Source organism: Sinohyriopsis cumingii, chromosome 1, assembly GCF_028554795.1.
Source record: "Sinohyriopsis cumingii isolate HCF-2022 chromosome 1, ASM2855479v2, whole genome shotgun sequence".
Taxonomy (NCBI): domain Eukaryota; kingdom Metazoa; phylum Mollusca; class Bivalvia; order Unionida; family Unionidae; genus Sinohyriopsis; species Sinohyriopsis cumingii.
This window is the reverse complement of record NC_142961.1, coordinates 10473993-10501418: the sequence shown is the minus strand read 5'-3', so window position 1 is coordinate 10501418 and position 27426 is coordinate 10473993. Positions and strand designations below refer to the sequence as shown.

General features: G+C 33.0%; 1 protein-coding gene across 1 annotated transcript in view; it reads left to right on the top strand.

Moving 5' to 3' along the window:
• The window catches only part of LOC149806408 (uncharacterized), a 764942-nt gene extending 737818 nt beyond the window's left edge, over nt 1-27124 (top strand). The window contains exons 14-19 of the mRNA XM_089970933.1: nt 3447-3508; nt 3988-4112; nt 5238-5353; nt 21745-22036; nt 23519-23688; nt 27005-27124. Of these exons, the coding sequence (XP_089827059.1) occupies nt 3447-3508; nt 3988-4112; nt 5238-5353; nt 21745-22036; nt 23519-23688; nt 27005-27124 (885 nt within the window). The remainder of the gene's footprint in view (nt 1-3446; nt 3509-3987; nt 4113-5237; nt 5354-21744; nt 22037-23518; nt 23689-27004) is intronic.
• Nucleotides 27125-27426: the final 302 nt, after the last annotated feature.

The following is a 27426-nucleotide window of genomic DNA, read 5'->3' as shown; positions in this document are numbered from 1 at the left end:
ACAGCATCCAGTTAATGTAGCCTTCCATCTTTTGGCAGATGCCAAGCACCAGAAACATAATAGACATCATCTGATAGACTGTTTGACATTATACAAGCAACTTGGCCATTACCAAGTACATGAAAATTACATTGCCCATGAAAAAAATATAGCAACTATATCCCACCTATAAGATGTGATGGTTGATTGGTTTTGATGAACCAATTATTACAATCTTTAAATTTTAATTGATTGACAAAGTATTTCTTTGATCTTATTTTCCCCGCACTAATGAAATTTGGCAAACCATTACATAGAAAGGAAAATAAATCTATCATAATAAAAGTGAGTCACTATCACCTAATTTTCATCAGTATTTTTATCAATTTGTACACCCTATATACATTGGACAATATTTCACATACTTTCATGCCAATTTGTATCTGAATACATTTTAAGTAGTGCGACTCAGCTTACTGCAGGTTAATTTTGAAATATAAGTAAATTGTGAATTTTCAGTAATCCATTCTTAGAACTCCATTGTCTTTCCTGTTTTCACATACACCAATGAAAATAAATATGTATCTCAGTGAGCATAATTCTGCCATACCAAAACCTGATTACAGTGACCTACATTTCATGACAATTGTATTTTCAGCAGTTTGTTCGTTAGAGTCTCTTCATCTTTTATTGCGTCTAGACTAATCAAACATTACTTTGGCACTAGCATGATGAAGCTTGATACATTGATGCATTGTATTGGCTAATACATTTAGTTGCAATAATATTACCTCTTTCCACATGATGACTCTTTTGTTAGCTTAGACTCACAACCATGTAGTGGGTACTAGGTTCAAATCCTGTTGACTAGCCTTGTTTAGCTGTCATGGTATGTCTCACTATAAGTTGCTTGGCTCACATTGCCTTTCCATTAATCATTTTGTACATTGTTGGCTATTCCAAATGTGCTTCAGTTGTTTAGGGGATTCATGTTTACAAGTAAAGCCTTCATATACACCCACCTTACGGTGGAACATTTTAAGATATTGTTCATCTGTCTTTCACTAGTTTGATTCTTCTACACAAGAACTTGATGTGTCCACTATCTACAGTTACCAGACTTTGTGGATGACTTGCACATGGGGTCAGGGAGAAGTGAATCAATTATGGGGTCAAAAAGTCAAGGTCACTATGATTGAAAGAAGAAAAATGGCTTTCATAAAATAGCTTGAATTCTCCACCATGTACTGTTACCAATATTTGTTGATGGCATGCTCTTGGAGCACCCTAGGCTATCAGTTTTGAGGCTGACTGAAAGAAGAAATGTTTATACAGAAAAGGTTGAGTTGCATACATGTACATAGAAGACTATTAAATGTACAAAGGGTGTATAATATAATGTAGAATGGGTGTATATTATAATGTACAATGGGTGTATAATATAACGTACAGTGGGTGTATAATATAACGTACAGTGGGTGTATAATATAATGTACAATGGGTGTATAATATAACGTACAGTGGGTGTATAATATAACGTACAGTGGGTGTATAATATAATGTACAATGGGTGTATAATATAATGTACAATGGGTGTATAATATAATATAATGTACAATGGGTGTATAATATAATGTACAATGGGTGTATAATATAATGTACAATGGGTGTATATTATAATGTACAATGGGTGTATAATATAACGTACAGTGGGTGTATAATATAATATAATATAATGTACAATGGGTGTATAATATAATGTACAGTGGGTGTATAATATAATGTACAATGGGTGTATAATATAATGTACAATGGGTGTATAATATAATGTAGAATGGGTGTATATTATAATGTACAATGGGTGTATAATATAACGTACAGTGGGTGTATAATATAATATAATATAATGTACAGTGGGTGCATAATATAATGTACAGTGGGTGTATAATATAATGTACAATGGGTGTATAATATAATGTACAATGGGTGTATAATATAATATAATGTACAGTGGGTGCATAATATAATGTACAATGGGTGTATAATATAATGTACAATGGGTGTATAATGCAATGTACAATGGGTGTATAATATAATATAATATAATATAATGTACAGTGGGTGTATAATATGATATAATATAATGTACAGTGGGTGCATAATATAATGTACAATGGGTGTATAATATAATGTACAGTGGGTGTATAATGCAATGTACAATGGGTGTATAATATAACGTACAGTGGGTGTATAATATAATATAATATAATGTACAGTGGGTGCATAATATAATGTACAATGGGTGTATAATATAATGTACAATGGGTGTATATTATAATGTACAATGGGTGTATAATATAATGTACAATGGGTGTATAATATAATGTACAATGGGTGTATAATGCAATGTACAATGGGTGTATAATATAATATAATATAATGTACAGTGGGTGTATAATATAACGTACAGTGGGTGTATAATATAATATAATATAATGTACAGTGGGTGCATAATATAATGTACAATGGGTGTATAATATAATGTACAGTGGGTGTATAATGCAATGTACAATGGGTGTATAATATAACATACAGTGGGTGTATAATATAATATAATATAATGTACAGTGGGTGCATAATATAATGTACAATGGGTGTATAATATAATGTACAATGGGTGTATAATATAATGTACAATGGGTGTATATTATAATGTACTATGGGTGTATAATACAATGTACAATGGGTGTATAATATAACGTACAGTGGGTGTATAATATAATATAATATAATGTACAGTGGGTGTATAATATAATGTACAATGGGTGTATTATAATATAATGTTCACAGCACTCAGATTTTATATTGTTTTTAAAAAATCATTCTTCCTAGTTGCTGCACTTTTTGTGACACTTTCATGCCATAAGAGCATCACTTGAGGAGATTAAATCATGAAATTTTATTCAGTTTATTTTGCCTTGGATAATTAAGGTGTTAGCATGCTGGCATTCTTGAACTTTTAGACTACTTGATGATCATTCAGCTTAGTCGAAAGTCTTCAACAAATTTGTTAAAGTGAATCCTGTCATAAATTAATGTTCGTCAGGCAGTGGCAGATTCATTGTAAGGAACTGGGAATACATGTAAGTTAGAAGTTACAAATTCATTCGCAGAATGTTGGTGATCACTTCTAAAAAATGCTAAAGGATGAACAAAATTCAGCTTTAGGCTTTAGGGGCAAAGTCCAGAAATTGGTTATAGATTATGAAAGATTTTACTGACTTCTGTTGAGACCTCCTGATAAGGAAGTACTTGCTACCACTTGATACAATGGATCCATGATAATACATTCATGTGATAATGAAAGGTCTTATTGTGAGGGAGTGCTTTATGATGGAATCCACTTAATCCAAATTTGAATTCGAGCATGCACTCATTTTTGGGGAGTTTGATTAATATGGGTCCAGGTAAATATGGACCCAGATAATCGGTTTGATTCCTTGTATCACACAGAAATTCAGCTTAAAAGGTGAGTAGAACCAGAAATGTTCAAGAAGTGAGTTAGGAATTGAATAAGACTCCTTGAAATGAGCAAATCTCTCAGAAGACTTCCAGAGGTATCATGTGTATTTGGTTGTACTTGGGGTAGAGATAGATAAATAATTGAAATGTACCAGTAAACTATTGAAATATACAAGGAGTCTTAGTTCTAAACATTAAAGAATACAGAATTTGTGAAAATTGAGGAAATTCTCATCTTTTAAACACAATTAAGATTTCTTTTGGAAGAATTTCTGATAGCAGGACTTACTTTTGATATTGGGACTTAAAATAGTCTGTATTTTATGTCAAATTGTATGTCATATTGTCATTGTCCTAGACAATGGAGCAAGATATTTTAAAATATGAGTTTAAGGACAAAACCTTTAGCTTTTCAGTGTAGCTACCTTGGTAGTGATGACTGTGTTTACATATACCTGATTTTGCATTCTATACTTTGTGTCACAGGCTTGGCAGAAAGACGGGTGATTGTGTATTCAGTTCAGGAAGCGAAGGTGGCAGTGAGGTGCACCTACTAGATTCTGAGAAATCTGCTCTGACAAGCAAAGCCAAAATACATCCTGTGGACAAAGGTAAACAATTTTTTTTTCCTCTTCAAGGAATTCAGCAGGTGAGATATATTGATCATAATATCAGGCCAGCTGGATTCAGCCTTTTTTTTATCTCCCACTTTCATCAGTTGATCATCATCGGATTTTGCTCAAAATGCATCATGGGGAATATCCTAAATAATGAAGCCCAATTTGGGTTTTTTGTGGTTGTTAATAATTTGTAAAGTGTTGAAGTTTGAGATTCAGGCAATACCATCTGTGATTGCCAAGGGTGAATTGGCATTGGAAAACTGTAAAGGTGTTTACCCCATGGATATAAATATCACTTCCATTATGGATGTTAGAAGGTTGAGGTCTGTGTGCAACTTGAGTGGCTGTGTATTAGTTTCATCAGTGTACATGGTAAACCCTACACCCTTGGGAATGATGAATCCAAGCAATGGCAGTCAAGGTCACATAATGAATAGTTGGGTTTTTTGGGGTGGGGTGTAAATTGCAGAGAGTGGTATAAAAAGGCTATATCTTCTGTTTCTATACATGTATTGATATATTCATCAGTTTATATACATATATCATTATCATATTTGATTTGTCAGTTTCTGTTCATGTATTGCTATCATATTTGTCAGCTATTAGCAGAGGAATATGTTGTATTTAAAGTTGCACTGCTTGCTTAGTGATGTTTTACAAGGTATACAGCAATATTATCAGTCATGATACTTTATTTAGTTATTTGAATCATTTTGATAGATTCCTTAATAATGAGAGTTCTTATTTGGAAGGCAGATGGGTAAGATAGGTAGGGTTCATTACAGATCAATTTATAGTTGTAAATCAGGATTAAAATTGAGGAGTCGCATCAGTTCTTGCATGCATTTTGGCATCTTTCCAGCAGCTTCTTGTATTTACACAAATAAATCATTGATGTGATATTTATTCAACAGGTACAGGAAGGGTGAGGTTATTTCTATGATTGATAGATGTTCTTAAAGACATCTTGCTTATATGGCTTCATGTCTTGATATTTTGAATATTGATTTTTCCATGGTTGATGGATGAACCTAAACGTCCTTGCTCAGGTAGCTTCAAGTCTTTATATTTGACCTTGATTATTTTATAAAGAAATTCTGTTTTCTTGTTTTGTAGATGAGCAGGATTCAAGTGACCTCAGTATGAAAGGAAGCAAGGTTTGCCAGCTCCAAGACAAGAGCAAGATGACTTCAGACTTGCCAAGTGATCAAGCAAGTTCCAAAAAGTTTCAAGTGAGAGAATGTTTAAGACATAATCTTTTTTTTCTTAATTTATCATTTTCATTCACCAGACAAGGGGATGCAGTCTAGTTCAGAATAATTCATTGTAATGCTTATCTTCCCCATGACTTAATAAACTGAGCATTTTAGACACTTAACAAAAACATGAGCAATAGTTAACAAGCATAAGTCAAGATGTCTATTTCTCATCTATTTACAGTTTGTCAGGCCCTAAGGCCATAATGGTATGGTCCTCTCAAAAACTGCTCAGGAGAATTTTACAATTTTATCTGACAGCAAGCATCCTTGGGATTTTAGATTTATACCAATGATGTCATCCAGGTCTTTAGGACTAAAAAATGAAAATCTTTAAGCAGCTTCTTTTTGAAAAGCACTTAACAGAATTTGACCCAGTATGACAGAAAGCATCTTTACATGATTGACACTGAGATTTTTTAAAATATGCCACTCTGCCAACAAATGTCACCACTTTTACTACCCTTTAGACAACCTTTTTAAAATGGAGCCAATATAATTTGCAAAAATTCAGTTGAAAGCATCCTGGCTTGAAGGGCTTTAAATTTTTATACAAGTGATGATGATCTGGCTACAATTACAAAATTAGCATAAAAATCCAATCACTTTTTCTCAAGCACCTGCTGAACAGGATTTGATCAGTTGCAATTAGAAGCATCCTGGCACATAGGTTTTTCAATGCTTGATAAATGATGCTGTTCAATCATCAAATATATAGAAAAATTTTGAAAACCTTGAAACAATTGTTTTAATAAGATTTGTGATCACCATTTGAATTAGTAATTTTTGAAGCATATTATATCCAATGCCCATTTCTAATACCACTTACTTTCCAGTTCCATTCTGTTCCTTGCTTGCAGTTCTTGCATCATTTTTAAGTATTGCATAACATTCTTTCATTTCTTATATTTGTAAATAAAAACTGTGTTATCAGGTATGGGTTGATGCAGTTTGCAATTGGATTTGACTTTAAAGGACTATAAAAGGTAATTTATGAGCTAATCTCCAGTGAAGCCTTCATTTACAAGGTATAGGAAGGAAGAAGAAACATAACCTACTGAAACTAAGTGTTCAATGACTTGTAAATATGTATACAGGAAAACATTTCATAGACAACAAAATGTTTGGGTCCCTTTTCTAATTTCATATTTTCAACCTCTATATAAAGAACATCTGTCCTTAAATGACACAATTTTGTGGTCTCTTGGATGTCCATAATATACTAACCTTGCTTTTACTGTAGATAAAATCATAAAAAAGAACATTCTTTGTCAGGCCATGTTTTGAAAGGAAGTTTGGGTTTGAGAAGGTATTCTTATTAGCCCAGAATGACCTGAATGAAGTTTGCATTCCAGAAAGTAACCCTATTAACCCAGAATGACTTGGAAGAAGTTTGCATTCCAGAAAGTAATCCTATTAACCCAGAATGACTTGAAAGAAGTTTGCATTCCAGAAAGTAACCCTATTAAGCCAGAATGACTTGGAAGAAGTTTGCATTCCAGAAAGTAATCCTATTAACCCAGAATGACTTGGAAGAAGTTTGCATTCCAGAAAGTAATCCTATTAACCCAGAATGACTTGAAAGAAGTTTGCATTCCAGAAAGTAACCCTATTCACCCAGAATGACTTGAAAGACATTTGCATTCCAGAAAGTAATCCTATTACTCAGAATGCCATGAAGGAAGTTTGCATTCAAGAAAGTAACCCTATTAACCCAGAATGACTTGAAAGAAGTTTGCATTCCAGAAAGTAACCCTATTCACCCAGAATGATTTGAAAGACATTTGCATTCCAGAAAGTAATCGTATTACTCAGAATGCCATGAAGGAAGTTTGCATTCAAGAAAGTAATCCTATTAACCCAGAATGACTTGGAAGAAGTTTGCATTCCAGAAAGTAACCCTATTAACCCAGAATGACTTGGAAGACATTTGCATTCCAGAAAGTAATCCTATTACTCAGAATGCCATGAAGGAAGTTTGTATTCAAGAAAGTAATCCTATTCACCCAGACTGTCTTGAAAGACATTTGCATTCCAGAAAGTAACCCTATTCTCCCAGACTGTCTTGAAAGAAGTTTGCATTCCAGAAAGTAACCCTATTCACCCAGACTGTCTTGAAAGACATTTGCATTCCAGAAAGTAATCCTATTAACCCAGACTGTCTTGAAAGACATTTGCATTCCAGAAAGTAATCCTATTAACCCAGAATGCCATGAAGGAAGTTTGCATTCAAGAAAGTAATCCTATTCACCCAGACTGTCTTGAAAGACATTTGCATTCCAGAAAGTAACCCTATTCACCCAGACTGTCTTGAAAGACATTTGCATTCAAGAAAGTAATCCTATTAACCCAGAATGACTTGAAAGACATTTGCATTCCAGAAAGTAATCCTATTAACCCAGAATGCCATGAAGGAAGTTTGCATTCAAGAAAGTAATCCTATTCACCAAGAAGACATATCTTATGAATAAATCACCAGGAACCAAGTCCAAGATCTTGACACTAGTTTACATGTCACTTTTAGAAAATTATTTTGATCAGTTCTGGTATGGGAAAGTAATGGCTTAATCAGCCCAAGATGTGATCTTAAAACAATTTACAGTTAGGGGAAAGGGAGGGGGTAATTACATTTGTAATGATGGTCCTACACATGTGTTTGTATAATGGACTTAAATGTTTGCATTTTTATTCGCCTTAAGGAAATACAAAAGAACTAAAACTTTATGACTGGAATTACACTTGATTTCATCTTAAAGAAATACAAAAGAACTAAACCTTTATGACTGGAATTACATTTGATTTCATCATAAGGAAATACAAAAGAACTAAAACTTTAGAATTACATTTTTTATGACTAGAATTACATGTTTATGACTAGAATTACATGTTTATGACTAGAATTACATTTTTATGGCTAGAATTACATTTTTATGACTAGAATTACATTTCTATGACTAGAATTACATTTTTATGACTAGAATTACATTTTTTATGACTAGAATTACATTTTTATGACTAGAATTACATTTTTATGACTAGAATTACATGTTTATGACTAGAATTACATTTTTATGGCTAGAATTACATTTTTATGACTAGAATTACATGTTTATGACCAGAATTACATTTCTATGACTAGAATTACATGTTTATGACCAGAATTACATTTCTATGACTAGAATTAAATTTTTATGACTAGAATTACATTTTTTATGACTAGCACTACATGTGTATGACTAGCACTACATGTTTATGACTAGAATTACATTTTTATGACTAGAATTACATGTTTATGACTAGAATTACATTTCTATGACTAGAATTACATTTTTTATGACTAGAATTACATTGTTTATGACTAGAATTACATTTTTTATGACTAGAAATACATGTTAATGACTAGCACTACATGTTTATGACTAGAATTACATGTTTATGACTAGAATTACATTTTTATGACTAGAATTACATGTTTATGACTTGAATTACATTTTTATGATTAGAAATACATGTTAATGACTAGCACTACATGTTTATGACTAGAATTACATTTTTTATGACTAGAATTACATTTTTATGACTAGAATTACATTTTTATGACTAGAATTACATTTTTATGACTAGACTAGAATTACATGTTTATGACTAGACTAGAATTACATGTTTATGACTAGAATTACATTTTTATGACTAGAATTACATTTATGACTAGACTAGAATTACATGTTTATGACTAGAATTACATGCTTATGACTAGAATTATATGTTTATGACTAGACTAGAATTACATGTTTATGACTAGAACTACATGCTTATGACTAGAATTACATGCTTAAACTGCCAGCTTCAGATCCATCATTATGTTTGTTTTGGATAATTTCTAAACATTGTGATTTTAAATGTCACCATATGATTCTTCATCAATTGCAAAGTGCATTGACTGTATGCAGTTGTCATTTGTACTAATTAACACAACAATTGCACCTGCACTATCATGATCCATTGACTGAAGGGGGAGGGAGAAATCAATTGAAAAGGAAGAAAAGACCAAAATACATACATTTTATTTGGTCTTGCAAGTTCCACTCAAATGTATTACTGTAAAACTTTGAAGACTAATCTACTGATCAGTAAAATCATTGTTTATTGTTTTCCTTGACTTCAAGAAAGCCTTTGATCTTGCTGATCATGAAATTCTGCTGCAAAAGTTGAACTGTTACAGGCTCAACAGTCCTTCTTTAAACTGATCTAAATCATACATAAACCAAAGGTCTCAGCAAGTAAGCATTGGCAATATTAGCTCTCAAACTCGCACAATTCATTCAGGAGTCCCTCAAGGCTCAGTTGTGGGCCCTCTCCTCTCCTCTTATCTATATCAACGATCTACCATTAAATAATGAATACACAAATACAGATTTGTTTGCAGATGATGCAACCTTGTATACATCTAGTTCTGATGCTGAAGTTATCCAAATGAGATTAAACTCAGACCTTATTAGAGTCCAAAACTTGGCACAACAAAATAGGATGGTAATTAATGAAGGTAAAACAAACTGTATGAATTTGGGGACATCACAAAAGCTACACAAGTTAGGGAACCCAGAACTATCTCTTGCAATAAATAATCATCCAATAGAAAATGTCAAACATGAAAAGCTTATAGGTGTGACCATAGATAATAATTTATTATGGAATGACCATAGTGATAAGCTGTGTAACACACTGTCATCCAGAATTGCCCTACACAGCAGAATCAAGAAATATTTACCTATGGAAACTTGAAATCTATACTGCAAGTCATATATTCTTCCAACAATGAATTATTGTTCAAACATATGGGGAAACTGAGCATACACGATTTATAAACTGCAGAAATGAGCAGCACGCTTAATTTGAGATGCATCTATTAATCATCCCTCAAAAGCATTATTTACTGAACTCAAATGGTTCACAATATATGACAGGATAGATTTTCACAAGGCAGTTCTTTTATATAAATGTCTACATGGAACTGCACCAGAGTATCTTCAGGACTTATTCAGGCCTTTTTCAACACAATACCAGTTGAGATCAATATCACATGGAAACCTTCTATCACCAAGCCCAAGAACAGAACAATTTAAAAAGAGCATCCAATACTCTGGTACAGTTCTGTGGAACAAGCTTCCACTACATGTAAAATCTGCCAAAAATATTAGAGTATTTAAGAAGAGATATCATGAGCATGTATGTGTTTCTAAAAAGATAATGGAATTTAGTATTTTAATAATAAAAAAGTTAAAATAAACAATAAGTATTGCTATCTTCTTATAATGTGCATTGTTATACTCTCCGTAAGAAGGCCTCGAGGGAGAATATTCTTTGACTAATAAGTCACCCTCTATAAATGAAGCAATATTATTATTATTATTATTATTATTATTATTATTATTATTATTGATATTATTATTATTATTATTATTAATATTGTTTATGGAGCATGATTTTAGCAAGAAATTAGGCTGACCTACACCTGTATGTTATGTTAATGATGGCATATCTTGTGCATAGTAATTGTCTGGAAGATTCTGTTTTAGCTTGTGTAATAATATTGGAGGATCTTTAAGTACTCAAGAAGTGTCCAATTAAAGCCAGCTTAAATACTGAGTGTGTGAGTGTGATTAGGATTTTTAACGTAGCTTTAATAATTTTTCAGTCATATCACTACGATGTCTGCAGTGTGGCAGTTTATAGTGATGTCTAGCACTGGGGCATCATGCCGCTGACACGTAGCATAATGTCCCACCCAGTCACTTTATCCTGACACCAGGCCGACAGTCCTAACACTAACCTCTTAATGCTGAGTGCCAAGCGAGGCAGCTGTTAGTACCATTTTTGTAAGTCTCTGGTATGACTCAGCCAGGTTCAAACCCACGATCTCCTGCTTCTGATACGGACGCTCTAACCACTAGGCCATGCTTAAATACTGAGTAAGCCTTATTTAGGTTTTATGGAAGGGATCACAGGCATCATTGTAATAGTCATTTTATTCTTTTTATGTTTGAATGGATGACGGATTATGACATTTATGAAGAAAACATTGAAGCTGAATTTAAAAATAAAAATGAAAACAGAGACTGAATGTCACAATATATCTTTTATTGGTTTTTATTTCTTAATGTGTTGTGGCCAGTAGGCATTTGCCAACATTTGATTGATTGACATATCATTATATATTGTTATTTATAGAGATGATATTTTTGGTACTTTCTTATTAAAATGTGCAAATTTCAAGATGACAATAACAAATTTTCATGCACAGACTGACTTTTTTAATGATAAAATGATCAATATATATCAAGCTTCCACTTGCCAAATTTAGATCATGATGTTTTCAAGCAGCCTATAATTTGCCCCTTTTATCAGGAAAAAAAAGGAATTCACACGTACTTTTGCATGGTAAGCAGGTTCATGAGTTTTACAGGTATGATTAAACTTGGGAGCCATGCATCTCCTTGTACAGGTGTGATTAAACTTGGTAGCCATGCATCTCCTTGTACAGGTGTGATTAAACTTGGGAGCCATGCATCTCCTTCTGTATATAAATATTTATCTTTGGTATTGTACAGGGTAAATGCTAAACTTATTTGTAGTTTCAGAATATTAGAATTTTACCTAGAAGTAAAATCAGTAATACATATTAATGTCATCCATCAGCATGGGCAGCAACTATTGGTCAGACTTAAAGGGCAATAACTATTGGTCAGACTTAAAGGGCAATAACTTCTGGTCAGACTTAAAGGGCAATAACTGATTAGAGACATACAGAGATACATCTATGCCTCTTGCTGATCCAGTGTTATCGTTGCAACTGGTGGAGTAAATACTTGTATTTCATTTTTTAGGTTTATAGGTATTGGGCAATTTAAAACAGAACTTTCGTAGAATAACATGTAGAAAATATTATTTAGAAAATAAACAGCTGAAAAGGTTAGATAATTGACAGAAGATAATGAAATGGTCAATAAAATTTCTGTCTGTCATTGTACCTGTCATTTTGTCTGTCATTGCACCCGTCATTACATTAAAGATTATCCATAATTTCTGTCCTTGTCATTTGGTTACCATATATATTCACATGCAAGCCTTATCCAACTACCAACTGTATAGATCCAGACCTGTTGTTGCATAATGCACCAGTTCATCTGGGTGCATGCAGTTTTTTAGGAGTCATCAGTAGAAGAAACAGCATAGACCCCCACCTACTGGCACATTATGCAATGGCAGGTCAGTGTCTATATTTACAGTTAGACCTGACTTGTACATGAGTAATTACAACCAAAAGCATACTCACTACACTTGTATTGATTTAGCACATGTACAAATGACATCACTTAAATGTACAGGTCTACTCAGTTATGTTCATGCAACCAGCAGTGATGTGTATCCCTCACATTCCATCCTGTTTATTATCTTCTATTATTTAGCATCACCTGAGGGCTTAATTGTACTCCATTTAAGGTAACACACCATAACCATTCTCATTTCTTCCTTTAAGGGACTAGCAGTTTGTATTTCCTGTTTCTGGCTCACTTAAGGCCACATTATTAATATGTATGTAGTCTTTTGGAATTCAGTGTTTAAAAAAATAACCAATGGGCAAATGTTTTTAAACAAAATTCATGAATTGAAATTTTCAAAAAGAAAGGTTATACACCTGTGATTGCAATAAATTTTGTTTCATGTTGGCAGTTTTCCTATGATACTTTGAATGTGCCTGCTGGAATTTTGCAGACAGCATTTTTTTTAGACAAATTTCCTTGTCAGCATATATTAATAATCACAATAACAGCCCAAGAAGAAAATAAAGTTGAAAAAAGTATACAATACCTTTGGAAATATCTAGCAGTTTGAAGAGCCATAAAATTGTCACTCGAGTTTTCTATTACAGAACACTGATATGATCTGAATAATTGTGTCACACTGAAAAGAATTAACTGACCAATTATACGGCTTTCTCTGGGTATTTGATAAGTGGAGTATATGATCTTCAACCTGTGTAAATTAAATGAAATTTTACATGCCTTCCGTTCTGTCTGTATCTCTGTCCATTAACTTCTCCTTTTATTCACAATAACTTAAGTTCTGCAGCATTTACCATGACATAACTTTGTGGATAGCTTGCATTTCAGGTAAGGTGAAATACCTGTAGATTCTGGAGTCAAAGGTCAAAATCACAGTGACTGAAAGAAGGAAAATGGTTTCTACATAAAAACATTAGTTGTGTAAAATAAACCTGGACCAAATTTTGGGAATAAATTGCACTTTGTGCAAGGAAGAAGTCTGTTGATTTTTGGATCAAAAGGTCAAATGACAGGGTCATTGCAGCTCAAGGAAAATGGGTTTTGCAGAATAGTTAGTTACTGGACCAAGCTTTGTGGCTGTCATGTGTTTACAGTAATAAAGAAACCTACATGCTATGTCCTCTCAAGGTCAGAGGTTGTAGTCATGGTAAATCTTGTTTTGTCATAGTTACTTCAAGCCTTCAAACCTTGATCAAAGTCATCAAGACCAACCAGTAATCTCCAGAGTCAACCATGCCCTACTAGTTCCTATGAAGCAAACTATTAAATATAGAGTGGGAACATACTGTACCATTCACTGTACTCTTCTTAACACATTAACCCCTGGAGCTTTTTGTCATTTTGGTCTGAAAATCGAGTAGGAAACACATTTTGAAAGCTATTTCTAAATAGACTCGAAAACACCAAATCCCCGGTCATCTTTCAATTACACACTGCCTAGTTGTATTAGAAACATCGCTTTTCATTGGCTATTTGACTCGCACATGAGCAGAAGGGTAAAAGTTGTTTTTGTTTTTGTTGCTAAACAGAGCCATAATTTTTATATGGAGACCACTCTTTGTTCCAAATGCCCATCTTATCCTACTTTTTGCAAAGGCTCATCTGTCTGCAGTTCATACCGGTTTGCCTTAGATCTGAGACCAAAAAGTCTAAAATCCGGACACAAAATCAGATTCCGACCACAGACGAATTTTGGGTTTAAAAAAGTCGGGTCCAAAAAATGAGGTTTTTTTTATTTGTATTTTGTAGTGTAACTAGATATTCCAGATTATTTTGTATCATTGTAGAGCTACATCTGTCTACCTTTCTATAATATCACCCACTTTAGTGTATCATGCATGACCATGATGCTACTGAGCTCGGCAGTAGGCTACTACCTCCTACCATTCGCAGTTTTATTTCAGTTATTGGTAGAATAATATCTGATTTACAGTTAGTGGTAATGTAGTTATTTCATTACAGTTAGTGGTAATGTAGTTATTTCATTACAGTTAGTGGTAATGTAGTGGTAATGTAGTTATTTCATTGCAGTTAGTGGTAATGTAGTTATTTCATTACAGTTAGTGGTAATGTAGTTATTTCATTACAGTTAGTGGTAATGTAGTTATTTCATTACAGTTAGTGGTAATGTAGTTATTTCATTGCAGTTAGTGGTAATGTAGTTATTTCATTACAGTTAGTGGTAATGTAGTTATTTCATTACAGTTAGTGGTAATGTAGTTATTTCATTACAGTTAGTGGTAATGTAGTTATTTCATTACAGTTAGTGGCATGGCAGTTATGTCATTTGCGTTTGGTTGTAGGGCAATCATTTCATTTACAATTGTGGGTAAAGCAGTTGTTTTTTCTTTTACAGTTAGTTGTAGGGCAGTTATTTCATTTACATTTGGTGGTAGGGCAGTTATTTCATTTGCAGTAGGTTTAGGGCAATTGTTTCATTTATAATTGGTGGTAGGGCAGTTGTTTCATATGCAGTTGGTTTAGGGCAATTGTTTCATTTATAATTGGTGGTAGGGCAGTTGTTTCATTTTCAGTTGTTGGTAGGGCAGTTATTCATTTATGTTTGGTGGCAGAGCAGTTACTTCATTTGCAGTTAGTGGTAGGGCAGTTATTTTATTCAGTCTTTGGTGGAGCTTTTTTTAAATACTCTTCGTTGTAAAGGCCCTTGGAATACATAGACCAGCCCACACATTTTTTGTGATATTGGATTGTTCGGATCCTGTACCATGTAAAAATATAATTTTTTTGAAATAAAAGGTTTAAAAAAAGTCCCCAAAGGTAAAACTCCAACATTTAACAAGTTATCATCCATTTAAAGTTTTTAAGTTCTCCGTATATTTATTTTATTTTTCTACATTTTGCATTAAAAAAACAGTGCATTAGTTATAAGTTCACATGTATCAAGACTATGTGTTTGATACTAGCATAGAACATACCAAAAATTATCATTTCATGATATGTTGTATTTCTAAAAATAGTTGAAAGAAATGATTGGAAATCGTAGTGCAGGTGGTCATTTATGGACCAGCTGAATCACAGATGTTGGCTTTAAAATCATACTTGAAAATTAAGAGACTGATCTCAGTTGACATTTTATTTACTATTTAGACCATTTTGTGGTTCTTATTCTGTTTAAGCAGATCTCCAGCAGAAAATCTGAGAATAAATAATGATTTTCTTAAGGGATACAAAAGGATGCAATAAGTGTTATTCATGGCTGATACAGCCATGGGTCTAGATGGTGATGGCATGCCAGACTGAAAGTTGCAGGTTTGTATCCCAACATCAGCTCAGTCAAGGCAGGATACTTTAGTGAGTCTGTGGGCAATAATTGGTACATTTCTTCAACTGTCTCAGCATTAAATTATCTATTTGTGTAACTGTGCCATAAAACACCAAACCAATCCCGTCCATTGCATAGAAAATCTATGATCCTAAACTTGTTAACAGCATTTCTATTTGTTTAAATTTTAGAGATACAGTTTTAGTGGCTACAAACTTTGTGATATTTTTAAAAGTTTTAATGATTTTTGAAAGACTACTTTCCACTATCATAGGAAGAATCTGTTATGCTGCAATGTTTTATTTTTTTTGAGACAACCAAATTCAGATGTGCTAGTCCCTTACTTCCATTCCTTGCATACCTTTCATTATTATATCACAAGACATTTTAATTGGGAATGTATATATTCAGCAATTATAATATTATTCTTTGATAGAATTCATATTTGATGATTACCTAGGCAAAAGATGGTGTTTCAAATTCTTGCTGCAAAGAATATTTTAGAGACTTTGACAACTTGGTTTTTATATTGAAGTGAACGTAATCCTTCATTCACTTCATTGGATTATCTGATACATCAGGGGGAACAATATTTTAAAAGATTTTATGGCATATTATGCAAAATGTTTCAAGGACATACATTTGAGGATATGGAAAAATAATGTGATTGGAAATGACAGGTATGCAAAATAGTTTCCATCTGTTGCCTTTCCACTATGCTGTATAAAAATTTAAGCTGTCTTTCAGGTATTCATGAGATTTGTATGTTCATGTTGTTATTGTAATCATCTAATATCGCAAGATGTTTCCATGCAGAGAAATGCTTAGAGAAAGAAACATTTGAAGGAAATCAGATAGTTCATTTTACAGGTCTTTTTTAAAACTCATTTTTCATTTTACAGTATTCATCAGCTTGATATTCAGATGCAAATGAATATTACCAGTCATTCAGGTGTTGCTATTTATTTCCTTTATTTGTATTTTTTGACAGGTAGTAATCAACAGTATATGAGGTTATTCGAATCCAAAATAAAAATTTCTGGATCAGTAAACAAGACAATACTTCATGATGGTGATTTTGTTAAAAGAAGATTCATGTATTCTGGTTTTCTTAAGAGATTATTTGGTTTCTATTTAAAGTGTAAAAATGATTAACTTCAATAAAATGATACAAGATTTTAATTTACAAGTTTATTTCAATCACTGAACTAAAAAATATTGCCAGACCAGATTGCTAGGATTTGATTTATCAAGTGATGTCAATATTTGTTAAGTTTATTTAATCAGTGATGTCAATATTTTTTCAATTTATTTATCAAGTGATGTCAGTATTTGTTAAGTTTATTTTTCAAGTGATGTCAATATTTGTTAAATTTATTTATCAAGTGATGTCAATATTTGTTAAGTTTTTTTTATCAAGTGATGTCAATATTTGTTAAATTTATTTATTGGATTTGAACATACAGACATACAGACATACAAACATACAGACATACAAACATTTAAAATCTGTGGTATTTAAACCCATGACCTTAAGAAAAAAAAATCAACCTTCAAATTTTAATTTCTTTTGGTTTTGAAAACTATGTAATTTTGTAGGCAAAAAAATGAAAGCTTCATTAGTAAACTTAACTTTAAAAGATCTTGGATGACTTGATTATGAGCAAAAGTACTTTAATTATGAGACTATAATAAAACGAGTGAAATCGACATTATATAAAATTTGGAAGAGATAGTTTGCCTAGGTTGTGTTTTTATAATACGACATAAACTGGTTAGTGGAATGTGTGCTTGGGCTGCTTGTTTAATGTAAAATAGGATTCTTCTCATTGCAAATGTTTTGTTCATTTAAAGCAAAATTCAGTGGGGTTTTCTTTTGCATAATGTTGGAACCTACTTCATCTTTAAAGGTTACTGCATTGTACATGCATTCTGGTATTATAGCAGCATTTAGATTTTCATTTGCACTGTCATATTGTATTTTTTTTATATATAGCCAATGAATTCCATTTTTAGTTTAATTCAGAATTGTGAACTTAGCCACACAAAAAATGGCAGACATTTTATTACTTGACAGCACTGTTTTTGCAAGTATGTGGATTTATCCTGCTTCAGGCAGGTTCCTCATTTGATAATCCAGGCTACTTTGTCCATTTCAGTACACAGACTGAAAAATTTTATTAGTGAATATAGAAATATTGTGACATTTCTTTGTGTGCTGGAGTCCAGTTCTATTTTATATATATTATCATTATAATATTGCTCATGTCATCTACTTGTTTTCAAATGAGTGCCAAAGAAATAAAACTCTCATTGTGTATGATCAGTGTGTAGTTTCTGTTGCATGATGGGTATGGGTATGTATAACACTGTGGCAGCTATATCGGATGCAGAATGAAATTTGGATACTTCTCTCTTTGCTGAGCTGATGTATAATTTTTAAATTTCTGTTGCATGGTTTCTGCAAAACTTGTCAGAAAATAAAATATTACTTTAAAATTGTATGTGCATTAGAATTCTTTAATATTTTGTGTAAAATGGAGCATGAAAAAAATTAGTGCTTACAAAATGCATGTGTTCTGGTATAATTTTCTTTATACTGGGGAAAAAACTCCAAAATTGGAAATTTTATACAAAAATAAAATTCAGAGTCAAAGATCAGGACAATTTTTGTTTTTGTTTTTCTACAAGAGTAATGTTTGAAACTCAAGGACATGAATTTTGTAAACTGCATCATTTGTAAATGTTTGTACATTCCCCCAAATGCACACACTATGCCATATTAATAGCAGAACATGTAGTGTTAATTATGTGCATCCATCCCCATCATACACCATTCCATCCATCAAAAATTTCATTTTTAATCAATAACTTTAGGACTGCATGGATGAAAGCCAAATTAGACACAAGGCTCAATTAAAAGGAATTTGTCAAGTTGTAATATTCACCATTTTCTGGCAAAATTTTAGACATTTATTGGACCTGTTTGACTTGACACTTGTCCTTTAATTGCATCAAAAGTGGCAGAGTTTTATTGACACTGATTTACTTTATTATGCCCTGCCTGAAACAGGAATATATAGTAATTATCATGGCTTTCCATCTGTCCATCATCCAGTCACATTACCCCAACCAGTCCCTAATGTTTTGATTGATTGCCATGGTAAATATTATGGTCATCACTTGAAGATTGCATTTCAACAAGTTGTTTAACTTCCACAATTTTTGGACAAGTTATGACACTTTTTGTCATGTAGAGCATTACATAATCTCATTGTCCTGTAGTTTTTCTTATGTTTTGCCTTGAAGTTTTTAAATACAGGGTTCCCATGCTACTGGGAGATCAGGAAAAGTCAGGGGAAATTATAATTTTTTTCCTGACCGTGAAAAGTCCTGAAATTTTGCAAATATTAATGAGAGTCGGGGAAAAGTCCGGGAATTTTCCATCACCACTTCATGCCCAAAACAATCACGTAATTGAGTCATAACTAAACTGATCGTGAGTTAAATTTACCGAGTTCTAACCAGAATATTTGAAGGGTGTAGTATGGGTCATTTGGGTGCTTGCAATAAACATATATGCTGAGTGAATCCAAATGCTCAATGGAGTAGATTCATTTAGTAGACTTTTATTTTCAAATTCAGTTCGATGTCCATATCTTTCCTTACGTGGAAGGTAAGAAAACCATGCTTGCATCACAAGAGGCAAACATTGTGGTGGCTAAGCATAGCTGCATACCGGATGGCCTAGCAAACTTTAAACGTTGCTAGATCGAGTGATACTTGCATGAAATGGATATGAAAATTATTTAATTCTCAGAAATTGCGAGTTTTAAATTCATTATGTCATTAATTGCTGAAAGACAAGATAAAACTACGGTGTTCATGAAATGTGACCCGGTACTAGCAATTTGCATTGCTAATCGCGTGAGTACACAAATCTAACCCACAGTTTCAAATGTTGCAGAGCAAAAATTAAACAAAAATATGAAATGAAAGTCGTATGCTGGATGTAATAAAAATACAAAAACAAAAGAACACAAAACTTTCCATATTTATATATTCCAAGAACAACTTCTGGGGTTTTGTTTTAACTCATGACTACCATGTTGACATGTGCCCTCAGCTTGATAAATCAGACTGGCCAGATTCCTCGTTTTTACAAAAAAGTATCTGACTTTTATTTGATATAATTAAATATCTCCACAACAACATTAAAATGGAGTTTGTTGTTGACATCATGTGACTAATGGACTTTGGATGACATCATTTGCGATTTGTGAAGTGACTGGTAATGCAAATGGCAAGTACCAGGTCAGGTTTCATCAATGCCGTAGTTTCATCTAGTCTATCAGTGAATTAAAGACATAACAATTATAATACTTGCCATTTCAGAGAAGATAAATCATTTTCCTATCGTGCAGGTATAAATAAGTCAGTATATTATAAGTTTAAGTATTGTAGGCCCGCTGGTAAGCGACTACCACGCGTTGCTTCCACATGGTGGTTGCAAATTCCAAATTTTCTATATGCAATTGTAATGACCCCACACCTCAACCTAAATGTCCAAATTTGAAAAATGGGGTGGGAATATTTTCAAGGATACCTGGATTAGAAAATGGACTGCTTTTTGTTTTAAACCAAATTAGTAGTCCAAATTGTCTAAATGAGAAATTGTCATCCCTTGCATTATATATTAAGAAACGATTCAAGCCCCTGTATCAATACAAGTTTGGGGATTGGTTTAGCAAATTGTAAGAAGACAAGTTGATTTTACAGAAAATTCAGTCCTTGTTTATACAACAGGATATAATTTTAAAGGTCTTTTGTCAAAATTTAAATCAACTCTTTGAAAATGTTTTTTAAATGATGTATTTTATTGGCACAGATAAATTCCAGATTAAACTCTCTTCATTACAAGACAAGATTCTAATTATTTGCTTTTGTTTTTTTTTACTGTAATAGGAAATTTTTACTTTCTATAATGTGCAAATATATATTGCTATATAATTCTTTAGAATTAAAGGTTTAAAAGGAAACAAAACTAATTTATGTTCATTATGTTGTTCCCACTTAGCAACATAATGCAGGTCAGCAAAATAAAGTTATAATTTTTATTTTGTACATTGAAATGACTTTACATGCCAATTTATAGGAATAAAATCAAACTTGTTTCGTGTGATACATTTTATGGTTTTGTACACGATCATCTTTTCTGGCTTAGATGTTTTGGAGAGTCTTGAAAGAGAACCATCTTTAGATTTGGAAAATGCATGTTTTATAATCTAAAATGTTCATTGGACTAATGATAGAACTTATAGGACTATTTGGAATTTAATTCACAATACTTAAGTTGTTTGTAAATTTTCACTTTGTATTCTAGGGCAGTAAATAATGATTTATTGAATTTTACAAAACTTGTCTGTTTTCACCATTTTCTGTCAATTAGTTTAAGACCATTGAGGCATAATGGCATAATCATGCTTCAGTGGACAGACAGATGGATAAACATGACCAACTCAGATATTCCAGTACAATTCAGTGATTTTAAAATTAGAAAAAAATGACAAGATGTGATAGATGTACAAAAGACTTCTTTTACATTTTGTCAGATAGCTCTTAGAGGTTCTCAGTTGTTAAAAGAAAATATTGCCAAAAACTGCTACATAAAAAGATCACAAAGTAGAACATTTTATTAAAATTTTATCTTTTTTTTTAAATTGTTAATTTTTCTTCCACAGAATTCTCTGAGCAAGTTCTCAAAGTCCTGCCAAGAAACTGAACCAAAGAAATCAGGAGTGAAAACATCTATTAAACGAGGCTTTGCACACTTATTAAAGAAAAAGAAATTTAATCCAGATGCCTCCAGTGGCAACAACAACAATGATGTGGATAGTCCATCACGTAACAATAGACTGGCCACCACCAGAAATGGACATGCAAGAGGTCCAAGGTCAGATTCTCTTCTCCTGCAAGGAACGCTGTCTGAAACTCAGATAATCCAAGAGACAGTTCTCCAAAACAATGTTTCAGGTACAAGAGGGGGAAATAACCTACCTTGTGAAGGTTTGGTCCTGCTTTCATAAAACATGTTAGCTTTGAGTAAAACATCAGGACAAATTTTGCATGCAGATTATTTGTAAACTACAATAGATTAATTGCATTAAACCAACATTTTGAAACAATCTCTGGTTTTCTTTGGGGATTATTCAGTTTATTGCTGTATACAAAGGTTTACCAGACCAATAGTTTATTTTTTATTCTATCCTTGCTACATATAATTACAGCAATTACTATTGTGCATTGCTGTCATGGAGCTTTATGCTCCTGAAAATCCACTGTCAGTTTGAAGTGAATACATCCTCGTACAGAGTGGAGAATTGTCAGCATGATGCAGTCCACTAATGTACCTGTGTATCTCAATTTTTCAGACTAAATTGTACAACTAAGGTACTGGTAAGTACTTAAAAGTGTTAAAGAATAACAGCATCAGCCTGCCTAATATTAAAGAGAAATGAGAGACTAGTGTATTCGTCTCTTTTTATCAAAAGTTAGATTGACACAGTAAAATCTTGTTACTATTGTCATTATTTTCTTTAACATGTTTATTAATAATGCCCATACTCTCACTCTCAACTTGTGTATCCCTTTTTTTTCATAAGTTAAAAAGGTTACAAGAGTGAGAAAAAAATGTCCTTATTAAACTAAAGGATAAAAGACAAGTAAAACAGGTTATCGTTTTGTGATCCAGGAGTATGTTTTTCATGAGTAAGCATATGAGTGAGTAAGTGAGTGATCGATCAGTATACAAGGCATATGAAGGGGACAAGAACGTTGAGCACCAGGCACCTAATAAAGGCCCTAAGCACTCGTCATGTCGTTTCTGGACGAACAACATCTTATTCATTTTATCTGTGCCTATGGTGGCGAATGCAGTTCACGAGAATTGTAGCATCTGAATGTTTAGGGTCTTTGTGTCTAGTAGTTTGTCATTTATGTTATCGTGTTACTATATATTGATGTTTACAATATTTTAAAGAACATTTTTGTTGAAAATAGAGACTATTTATACAGAAAATTAGACAGCATTAAATAAAAGTTATTCCCAATGCAATTATAAACTGATTATTCAACTTTCTAAGGCCCCCACCTCACCTGACCCCTAATTCATTCACTTCTCACTGCTGATGTTCATCCCTTTCTTAATTTTTCAAAAGTACCTCAGTAATTTGTGTCATTGCCTATGCTGTGGTCTATCATGTTTAACCCTGTTTTGCATGAATTACTGAGGGAAGTATATGATTAATTTAAAGCTTACAAAGCATAGACACCAATATATGTGCCTTTCCAAAATTTCACTGAGGAACTGCAACATATCTAAATTTATAGCTATCAATAATAGCAGTAGCAGGGTGGTAGAAAGAATTGGAGCTGAAAATGACAAGGGGATGTAACTCTGTAGATAATTCCCGTGACCACAATGTTTCATGTTCTTCTTTTTTTAAAATTTTGTAGGAAATTTAGAAATAAGGCCTTCCTCAGCTCCAAGGGAGAGTCCCAGCCCTACCAGGACAAAAGTGTATGATTTCAGCATTGGAAATGAATCCTCCAAAAGCAGAACCTGTTTAATTAGTTGGAAGGGCTGCAGGGAGTGTACATTTAGTGATGAACAGTCTTCAGAGGAGGTATGAATAATAACCATAAGGATAGTCTTCATCATCCACAGTTGAATCATGACAAAGGATAGTTTTTATTTTATTTTTGAGGGCTCTGACAAATAGATATCACTTAAAGTATTGATTAGTCCCAGTCTTGTACATATCATCATCACTCCTGATGTCAGTGGAATATTAGTTATCTCAATCGGGTACATTTCTCCACTGCTGATATATATCTCATGATGTCAATGGATTATTGGTCTCAGTCTTGTACATTTGTACATGTCTCCACTGCTGATGAATGTCTCATGATGTCAATGGATTATTGGTCTCAGTCTTGTACACTTGTACACATCTCCACTGCTGATGAATGTCTCATGATGTCAATGGATTATTGGTCTCAGTCTTGTACATTTGTACATGTCTCCACTGCTGATTTATATCTCATGATGTCAGTGGATTATTGGTCTCAGTCTTGTACATTTGTACATGTCTCCACTGCTGATGAATGTCTCATGATGTCAATGGATTATTGGTCTCAGTCTTGTACACTTGTACATATCTCCACTGCTGATTTATATCTCATGATGTCAGTGGATTATTGGTCTCAGTCTTGTACACTTGTACATATCTCCACTGCTGATGAATGTCTTATGATGTAAATGGATTATTGGTCTCAGTCTTGTACATTTGTACATGTCTCCACTGCTGATTTATATCTCATGATGTCAGTGGATTATTGGTCTCAGTCTTGTACACTTGTACATGTCTCCGCTGCTGATGAATGTCTCCCTATGTCAGTTGAATATTAGTTATTCTCAGTCTTCTACATTTCTCCATGACTGAAATATGTCTTCGGATGTAAGTGGAATATTGGTTAGGATCAGTCTTGTACATTTCTCCACAGCTGTTGCATATCTCTTTTTGTCATTTGAAAAGTGACAGTTATGCAGTCCAACTCGTAGGGCAGCTTGTATTAATATAACTAAAGTTTTGTGGAATGTTCACCTTGAACAGCTTGATTAATTTTTTTTAAAAATCACAGCAGCTTTACTCAACTGAATGCATTTAGTCCACAGTGTTTGGTAATTATATTACTGCTTTGCTTTGCATTTAGTTCACAGTGTTTGGCAGTTATATTACTGCTTTGCTTTGCATTTAGTCCACAGTGTTTGGCAATTATATTACTGCTTTGCTTTGCATTTAGTCTGTGTTTGGCAATTATATTACAGCTTTGCTTTGCATTTAGTCCATGTTTGGCAATTATATTACAGCTTTGCTTTTCATTTAGTCTGTGTTTGGCAATTATATTACTGCTTTGCTTTGCATTTAGTCCGTGTTTGGCAATTATATTACTGCTTTGCTTTGCATTTAGTCTGTGTTTGGCAATTATATTACTGCTTTGCTTTGCATTTAGTCTGTGTTTGGCAATTATATTACTGCTTTGCTTTGCATTTAGTCTGTGTTTGGCAATTATATTACTGCTTTGCTTTGCATTTAGTCTGTGTTTGGCAATTATATTACTGCTTTGCTTTGCATTTAGTCCATGTTTGGCAATTATATTACTGCTTTGCTTTTGGGGTTACAAAATATAAATGCTGGAAAATGCCACCCTATGTGTGAGACTGCTTTCGTTTGTAAACATGGATTACAAAATACAGATGCTACCCTTTTATGAAACCGCTTTCATTTGTAAACATGGATAACAAAATACAACTGCTGGCAAATACTACCCTATGTGTAAGACTGCTTTGGTTTGCATGCTTGGGTTACAAAATACAAATGCTGGTAAATGCCACCCTATGTGTGGGACAGCAATATTTCCATTTTTCTGCAAGAGAGTGGCCATCTTGAAAATCTTGTTATTGCTACTCCACCAGAATGGATAGTTATATCAACATTGGGTCTTCACTAAAATATTTCTTATGGTGTCTAGTTGGTCCTAAATTAAAAGACCTGACATCAGATATGGCCACCATGGCAGCCATTTTGAAAATGTTTTTATTGCTACTCCTCGTAACTTAAGACTAATTATGATATCCAGTTAAAATATTTTGCAAGGAATCCCATTTAAACATTATTGTTGATCTTTGAATCGCAGAGCGTGATATATGGTGGATCCAAAGATGTTTATATTTTATGTTTAATATTGCTTCTAAAGTTGCTTCCAAGTCAGACAAAATAATTTCTTTTATCTCATTTTGAACATTGTTTGTTTAGAAAATGGAGTGTCCTGTGTTTTGTGGATATCCTTGAGGTCAGTTTCTTTTTATTATCTGGTCATTGAGCAGACGGGTTTATGGGATGATCTATTCTCTGTTGCCCATCTGTCCGTCTGTTAGCCCAAGCTTCACAAGAAGATTTCTTATAATGTATATTTCTTCCTGAATGAAAATGGTGTGGATCTGATTTTGACTTGGACTTATTTTATAATCTAACCTTATATCTTGAAGGGGCATATACTGTAATAATACTTATGTCAGCCCATCACATCATGTCATTAACTTAATTTCCACTAAGTAACTTTTTAAGAACTTCATGGAATAAAACCAAATTTTGTATTGGGTTTTCAGTTGGATGACCGAGGTAAAGTTTGTGTGTTCATCATTTTCAGACAAAATTTCATAGAGTTATGACCCCAGCTTGACTTTAATATTTTCTTTTTACTTGTATCATACTGGCAGATACATCTGTGTCACATTAACACATTTCTGGGTTGGGTCTTTTGTCATTAGTTGTATATGGAGAAAGAGTTTTGATGTTTAATATTCTTCCAGTTTATTATGTAATAATAATAATAATAATAATAATAATAATAATAATAATAATAATAATAATAATTATTATTATTATTATTATTATTATTATTATTATTATTATATGCATAATAATTTAGCAACACTTTATTAAATAATTTCCTACACATTCTTCATTTTAAATTCATTACTTTATAAATCTTGAGATAATACAAAGACATTTTACACAACTAGCCTTGTTTAAAAGTCATACTTTTAATGTAAATTATATATCTTGGGTTAAACATACAAATAAATGTTTAAATTCTTCATTCATAGATGTTTTATAATTCTCAGAAGTGTTGCCAAACAAAACTGCATAGTATCTATTCCACTTACTATCGATACTTCCTGTAAGTTGAATCCAACTGCAAGCTACACGGACTCGCCTCTGTCATCGCATAATGCGTTGGCAGGTTTCGGTCCATGCCGTTGGTAGGAATAATCAGTAGAGCAAACAGCATATACCACCATCCACCAGTACATTATGGGATGACAGATCATGATCCATGTTTGCAGTGTGACTCAATACCTGATTTACTTGGCAGGGTAGTGACAGCAACCTCCAGGTTGATACAAGAGCTGACAATGCAGTGAACACGTCCATACCTATGAACAGTTTCCAGGAGTCCAAGAACTATGCACCATGTAATGTGACGAACTTGTGACAGAGACTTTAATTGGGCAAAAAGGAAACATCATAGTTATGTCTGTCAAGTTGCATTTTCCAATAATCCAGGAGATTCTCTTTGATCAACAACATTGTTGAAGTTAAAGTGCTCTCATAACACGGCAGACAGAATCTTCATTTTCATAAATGGTGGATACAGTTTGTTTTAAAAGTCTATACCTCACAATTTTAATGTTACCAGTAAATACTGACTTTGGAAGAGTGATTTCATGCACTTGATGCAGTGGAATATATAAATATTCACTTGTTGTTGTTAGCAAAAGTCCCTTTAAAATATCA